This window comes from Pagrus pagrus (assembly GCF_965226575.1).
Source record: "Pagrus pagrus genome assembly, chromosome: 9".
NCBI lineage: Eukaryota > Metazoa > Chordata > Actinopteri > Spariformes > Sparidae > Pagrus > Pagrus pagrus.
The window spans coordinates 25,042,204-25,049,755 of record NC_140193.1 but is presented as its reverse complement, the minus strand read 5'-3'; the positions used below and the strand labels follow the sequence as shown (position 1 = coordinate 25,049,755).

The following is a 7,552-nucleotide window of genomic DNA, read 5'->3' as shown; positions in this document are numbered from 1 at the left end:
ATTTCCATTTAAAGTGCTTATGATTTGACCATTTTACTGAATAATATTACAACTTTGTGTCTCCGTCAGAGCTTCAGAGGCCAAAGAAAACATTCTTGGTACTTAACACAGTCCTGTATGTTACTGTGAAGTACACAATTGAAGAGACATATCTACAAAAAAATCCACATCTATATGGCTTTATAGATAACCATAGCAGTAGACGAAGATGGGCCTCAAAGTGAGACCTGAACCTGGCCTGTAGCATTTCATTTTGACCTGACGTGACTGAGCCACATGGGTACTGGCATACAAAAGACCTGGACGTGACCTGAAGGTTTACTGCTCTTTAGCTCACACTCTGTATCCTTCATCCAGCCAGAGATGTTACATACCTACTTTTCACACATGACACACACACACTGACGCAGACGAGAAAGAACCATGTATAAATACTTTTAATTTGAAAATAACCAAAACTGAACCGGACCATCAAATTAAACTATATATTTTACAGAAATTAATGTACACTTTGAAAACATTTCTATTAAAACCACAGTGATTGATACATTTCTCCACATAAGCTTGATGAATACACTAGAAAGCGATTCAGATTTTCCTGAGGCCTAATTTGGAGTGTAGTACATAAAAGCCCCAGTATCACAATCTAACTGCACTTGGAGAGTCTGTTTTTAGTGACATCTGCTCTTTCAACAATCAGTGAGATGTGTTAAAAAGCCTTGAGAAACATGATTATGTAAACATTAATAATTATTGAGGAGTGCTTGGTCCATTTACAGACATATTAAGGTTTGAACTTGAGGGAGAACTCCTCCAGCGCCGCCATAAGCTTCTCCTGCTCCGGCGGCGTGGACCTGGACGAGGCCAGCGGCAGGTGTGTCGCCACCGCTTTGCGATCTGGAAGAAATGTGATAAAAACACGTGAGACGGCAGGACCAAGAAGAAGTCACAAGAAGCCTTCATTTGTTTGTTTTGATATCAGGTCTGTGCGCTTCCGACACGCCCACAGTGACACATTAAAGGCTCCACAAAACGTAGTTTATATATTCATTCTGACTCCAGCAGGAAAATCTGCTAATTGAACCTGAATCCTTCCTGAAGCAAAATATCATAAACTAACATATTCATGAACAAATATGAAGTATACTTTACTCCAGTATGCCATTACTTTGTCTACCACTCTCAAATCTATTTGTCAATAAATATTGCACTTTTATTATATATTCTTATATATTTAATACACCAACATTATCATGCTGCTGATGGGAAGTTTTCACTATCCTTTTAACTCTTGAGAAAGGTATCTGTCTTTTAGCTGCTGAAGGCTCCACCAATGCTGCTAGAAACAAGTTTAACCCCAAGCACTGACACAAAAACATTCAATAAATGTGCAGCAGAACCAGAACTCTTGGCTACAAGAGGCTAAAATATCTGAGTGGCATTGTTGTGGCATGAATTATGCTTTGACTCCTGCTTCTCTTGTCAAAATGAAAAGTTGTGAAAGCAGAAAAACAACGACACAAGTTCCATTAAGTTGTACAAAGACCGACCCTGGAAGAAGAGTCCGCTCGGCTGCGTCCTGGCGGCTGCAGACACAGCGAGCCACACCGCAGTGTCGGCCCCCATGGCCTCCGTCCTCAGTTTGGACTGCATCTTAGCGTGGAATGAAGGCATGGACGTCTGAACAGCTGCAGAGAGAAAAACAAAACTGCAATGTTTACTGTACAGCAAAGTACACAGCACTGATTTGATTTTGTTGCTCTGGTATTTAGAATGTGTTTATCGTTTTAAGTGTAATTTATCATTTTGGTTATTCAGCTGTGTTTAGAGCAGAATCAGCTCAACTGATACTTTAAAACTTCAGATAATCAAATCAAATTTACAGCTTTTAAAATATATTTTTGTTCGTCTGTGAAAACAGGCAAAACTAAGCTTTAGTCAGGATCATTTATCGAGGCTTTTTTCTTCATCCTTGAAAGTTTTGGTCAGTGAATCAGCGCTTTGACCACAGCTCTAAACAGCTCTGTTTACCTGGTGTGTCTGCCCAGCCCGGGTGCATGCAGGAGAAGTGGACCTCTTTGTGCTGATTGGCCCATCTCTCTGTGAGGATCACCTGTTGCCTCTGTTGAAATGACAACACAAAAACACATGAAAACACAGATGCGTGCTGCAGGGGCTTCTGTCCAGCTGTACGGTTGTTGTGAATCAGTCTCCTTTACTTTGTTCTGAGCGTAGGCCATGGTGCCATCGAACGTCCCCTTCTCAAACTGGAGGTCGTCCACGTTCAGCTTCTGTGTGAGCATGCCCCCTGACGACACAGTGACCTGGCAGGAGATAGTACATATCCTATTCTTTTAATAACACACACACACACACACAGTGAGTCCGCCCTCGTGCAGAGGTCTGCTGGTAAAAAGTGTCTTTGACAGCAGATTTGTGTCTCGTTATTTTTTGACATGACGGGTGTTTTTTCAGTCAAAACTCAACCCACCACTCTTGGGTCTTCAACATTCGTCAGTGCAGGTATCAATGCTGTGGTGAGGATGTACGTACCTGAAAAAAAAAAAAAAAGGTAAGCACAGAGGCTGGTTCAGCAACACTTGTCTGCTATAGCTGACAATCCAAAGTCGATCAATTCTGCCTGCAGAGTATAAACAGCTGACAAGAACCAAATGTGAGGTCAAAGTTTTCATCCCAGTATTACCTAATTCACACCAATATTTCCTTAAATTCATACTGGACGGTTTATTATAGTTGTGTGAATTAAAGCTCTTGTTTAAACACTTACATTTAAGAACTTTGGCATAAGTTGTTTGTGTCAAACACATGTCTACAGTGTAGTATTGTTTCCAAACTCAGGTTTTGCTTTGGAACAAGTATTTAAAAATATCTTACCGAGTGTATTTGTGGCGAAGTTCTTCTCCAAACCCTCCTGAGTTAACTCTCTCTGGTTCACCATACAGCCTGCGTTGTTAATCTGGTGAACAAGAGGTTCAGTGACGACACAAACCAGCGTGTGTATTACAGATGAACAAATAAATATCTGCCGGCACCTACCAGCACATGTACAGTGTCGCTCTGTGAGAAGTTCTGTGCGAACTCCCACACTTCTCTCGCGCTGGACATGTCGACGATGTGGATGTGAACATTCTGACAATAAACAGGAAACAGAAACACTGTCAAACCTTTTCTGTTGAAAAGAGAAGAGCACAACTCAAACAAGCTTTAACTGCTGGTGGCTCGTAATGCTGAGAATTGCATTATTATTGTTTCCTTACGAACAAATTAAAACTCAGAAATACTTATCAACATCATCCAGTATCTGTATCTGTCCACAAGAGTGATCCCTCATTGTACTCAGTTACAGGATAAATGAATAAACTAGTCAGAGTACTTATGTCTTCAAATGTAAGGATTCATGTAAGCATAAATATAAAACAGGACTATGATCTTTAAAAAATGTTTTTATGATAACGTTAATAAGGGTAGGGATCTCTCCTTTAGGACAGACAGACAGGCAACAGACTGCTCACCTGATTTTTACTCTGTTCCACAATTTCATCTCTGGCTGCTTCTGCTCGCCCCTTGTTCCGACAGACCATGTGAACTGTTCCTCCTGCAATGAGACAGCAGTAACGTCCACCACCTTAACAATTTGACCTGCCCTTGTCATTTTGGTCTGAAACAGGCTGTGCTGATGAGGTGTCAATCAATGCATCAAAGTTAAACGGCAGTTAGCGTTTCACGGGTGAATTACAAAAGAAAGCAGAAATAGAAAGGAGTAAAACAACAGCACACATGAAAAACAAACATAAATTATAGCTGCTGCGCAGCAATGGGTCGGGTCCGGGCTATTTTTGGCAAATTTAGGCAATTCTGAGCAACAAACAGGAGAATAGGAAGACAAGACAGTTGACAACAATGTTCATTTTGGACCACTTGAGTATTGAACCCACAACTTCTGGAACCAAAGACTGTCGCTCTGAGCTAATTGGCAAGTGGGAATACAACAGTGGCTTCACAAATTGAGTAAGCCATTCACTGTTGTGCAGGCAGATTTGAAACCACTGTAAAAAATTCAGTTATCAAGACAAAATTCTGAAAATACACATATTGCAGCATGGAGATGTTGGTAATTTTAAAAATGATTGATTTGCTCCATAAGTGAATAACTGGTGTTTAGCTATGTCATCATTGCATTGACTCCAGTTGTTCCCATGAAAGAAAAATTTAAAATGCTGTGAAAAATTCAGTTTTTGAGGGTCAATTTTTGATAAATCAAAGGAGGAGAGAGGAAATAGGTTTAAGAAGTTTTACAGTTTTTAGAAAAAAAACTGAGTGATGTACTTCATAATTTTTAATAGGTTTAAATGTACAAAAGTTTCTTCAATATTGAGGCTACAGTTTGATGAAAGTTCTGAAGCTGTAGCAAGTATGGTTGATTTGTTATGAATTTTCAAAGGTTTGAACTTTAGACGCTTGCTGTAGCACCACCATCAGGACTATTGGCTTGGGTTTACAGCTGAGGTAATCTGGCATGAGACTGGACCTTTGTGCAAAATTTGGTTAGCTTTCGTCCATGGTCCAGTCCAAGCTATTTGTTTTTATTTAATTTAGAGGCTTGCTGTGATGCCACCGTCAGGACAATGGTCTTGTGTTTTACGTTGAGGACATCTGACATTTTGATCTGTTATCATCATCATCCTTGCTGGGTCTTGAACCCACAACCCCTGACCAAGCACCAGCTCCTAACTCACTGAGCTAATTGGCTGGAAGTGAGACCTGCTGTGTGGCTTCATTTGTCGACTCAGGGAGTCACTGTCCGGGCAGCTGTTGTCAAGGCAGATTTCAAAAATGGTCAAAATGTCAGAAATTCTGTTACCTGAACAAAAATCTGATAATACATAAATTGCATCTTGACAGCATGGAAATGTTGGTGATTTGTTTTTAACTTAAAGTGTTTTGCTTCATAAGAGAAAATTTGATGTTTAAAAATGCCACTCTTCCATTGACTCCAGTTGTTCCCATGAGAGCAGAATTCAAAATGTTCTCAAAAATTCAGTTTTTGAGATAAAATTCTGATATTTGCCAAACTCCATCAACCATGACTGCAAAATATTCTCAATTTTTTTCAGGAAGATTGAAAATGTATTTAGCAAGAATTTGATAGTATATGTTTACAGTACTGTTTACAGTCAAACATTTTGATGCACTGTAGGCTTAATTTTTGATAAATCAAAAATCCGAGAAACGAGGACGGTCTGAAGATGCTCTCTAGCAAGTTTGGTGACAATTGGGCAAAAATTGTGGGAGGAGATAGGTTTTACAAGTTTTACAGGTTTTGAAAAAAACTGAGTGATGGACTTCATAATTTGTAATGAGTTTAAGTGGACTAAAGTTTCAGCAGTATTGGGGCTACAGTTTGGTGAAAGCTTCAAAACTGTAGCATGTACTGTTGATTTTGTAGGTATTTTTAAAGTTTTTAAATTTAAATGCTTATTGTGCCCCCCCCAGGAGGAATATTGACATGTCCTTGGAATTAAGTAAATCTGGCATGGGGCCGGACATTTCTGTAAAGTTTGGTGAGTTTTCGCCCATGGGAAGTATGACTTCCTCGGAAGAAGAAGAAGAAAGAAAGAAAGAATTCCTAGGAATACAATAGGTTCCTGGCAGCTTAGCTGCCCGGACCCTAAATATATAAACAATAAAAATAATTCCATTCTGATCAACAGCCAGACTAGAAAGGTAGAGTTTAAAGAACATTACAGCAAATGTTCCAATGTCTTGTTCTCCTGCACTTTAGCACAATGACATGGTTGTGACAGAAAGGCGAGGGGTAGTGTTCTTCTTCTGTGGTGTTGCCAAACTCACCTCTGATGGCTATTTCCTGCGCTGTGGCTTTTCCTATCCCACTGTTGGCCCCTGTTATCATGAAGGACCTCCCACTTAGGTTTACATCCAGGTCTGCTGGAGCAAAATGCCTTGCTGCTGCTTCATAGCCACTCCTGTGACGATCAGAGAGCAGTCCAGTGAATACTCAGCAGCACCTTCATGCACTAATAAAAGCTGACTCACCTGTCTGTGAAACTCTGTGAACCGCTTAACAATTTAATGACTCTATAGTCAGGGTCCGCCGATTTGGCTTTATCATGGCCGATACCGATTATTAGAAATCAAGGAGACTGAAAACTGATATGTGGGACAGATATTCATTTGCAGTAAAAATGAAACTCTTTCTGTCAAAATTTAGAACAACCAGTGATGAAATAAAGTACAATTTACTCAAGTATTATTCTAAAGTATCGTTTTGTTAGTTACTTTGCAGATCCAGATTATTCAGTGTTTTACAGGCAGTTAATTTGTGTAACCAGTCAGATAGTGTTGTGAACAGGACACTGTGTGAGAGGACGCTGCATCAGAGCCGAAGTAACACATTTTTATTTTATCAGCAGTCTGGCAGAAAAATCAGAGATGATGATAATTGCAAAAATGCTGAATATCAGCCCAGATAATTGTTAATAATTCTACCCCTACTCTGTAGTCCATCATTTCTCACTTGGATTTGGCAGAAGTTAGGGTGTATTTGTACTTTAGTGATATTGTGCCATTGTTATCATATTATGAGAGACACTAATTCAATATAAGACAGATCAAAAATAGTATCATGAATGACTGTTTTCAATGGAGCAGTTTCCTCCTTCAGAGTGCTGCATCAGTGAAAATATATAGAAAATATCTGTCATAATAATAAATAAATAAACTATTCAGTGGAAAAAAATGGACAGTACTTTATTCAAATTGAGTTATCATGTATGTTATCGATCATGTAAATATGTCAGATACTGACCACCTGTGGCTTCTCATAGTGACATTTCACAGCTTTGTTCTGTTTTCTGTCCATGCAGCGTTAATAATCTGACATTTCATAACGTGGTTGCAACACGACACATGATCGTGTGTGACACTGTTAGTTAACCAATAACTGTGTAAGGCCGATGTCAAGGTTGAGGAGGATCAGGTAAACAGTTAACTACCAGAGATCTGACCTCTTCACCTCTCAGGTTCTCAGTAGAAATCAAACGCTGCACTTACTTTGTGTACTCTTGGAGTCCTTTCACAAACCAGACGGCATTCCTGTAAAACGACATCTTTTAGAGTCAGTCTGTGTGAGGAGTGAGTTACAGACGGCGGAGTCACACAAACACCGGTGCTTGAGTTTCATAAGACAGACTGGGGCTGGTTATGTAGTGGAGTGGGCGGGGAGTCACTGGTATGACCACCGGAAGTATTTTTGAAATCTCTTTACAGCGCCCCTGGTGGATGAATTCCTTCGTTACTGTCAACATTGGTAAATCGCTAGCCGCTGTTAAACAGCTGCCGCTATTTTGAGTTTTACGTATTAAGCTTGACGAAAACATGTCAGAAACTTGAAAGGAGGAGACAGTGTTATCACCGACACCCAACAGTCACAAAGAGGAATGTGGGATATATCAATACTTAAGCCTTTCTGTAAGCCGATTTTGCACAGTTGTCAGGATGGCCGAGTGGTCTA

At 39.9% G+C, this 7,552-nt stretch overlaps 1 protein-coding gene across 1 annotated transcript; it reads right to left on the bottom strand.

Moving 5' to 3' along the window:
* Positions 1-419: 419 nt before the first annotated feature.
* On the bottom strand, positions 420-7,249 carry dhrs12 (dehydrogenase/reductase (SDR family) member 12). The gene is made up of 10 exons (XM_084361855.1): positions 7,093-7,249; positions 5,872-6,005; positions 3,534-3,616; positions 3,058-3,150; positions 2,896-2,977; positions 2,492-2,553; positions 2,220-2,324; positions 2,032-2,122; positions 1,551-1,688; positions 420-897 (listed from the first exon to the last, which is right to left on the bottom strand). The coding sequence occupies exons 1-10, from the start codon at positions 7,146-7,148 to the stop codon at positions 785-787; spliced, it is 957 nt and encodes a 318-aa protein (XP_084217981.1). The 5' UTR covers positions 7,149-7,249; the 3' UTR covers positions 420-784.
* Positions 7,250-7,552: the final 303 nt, after the last annotated feature.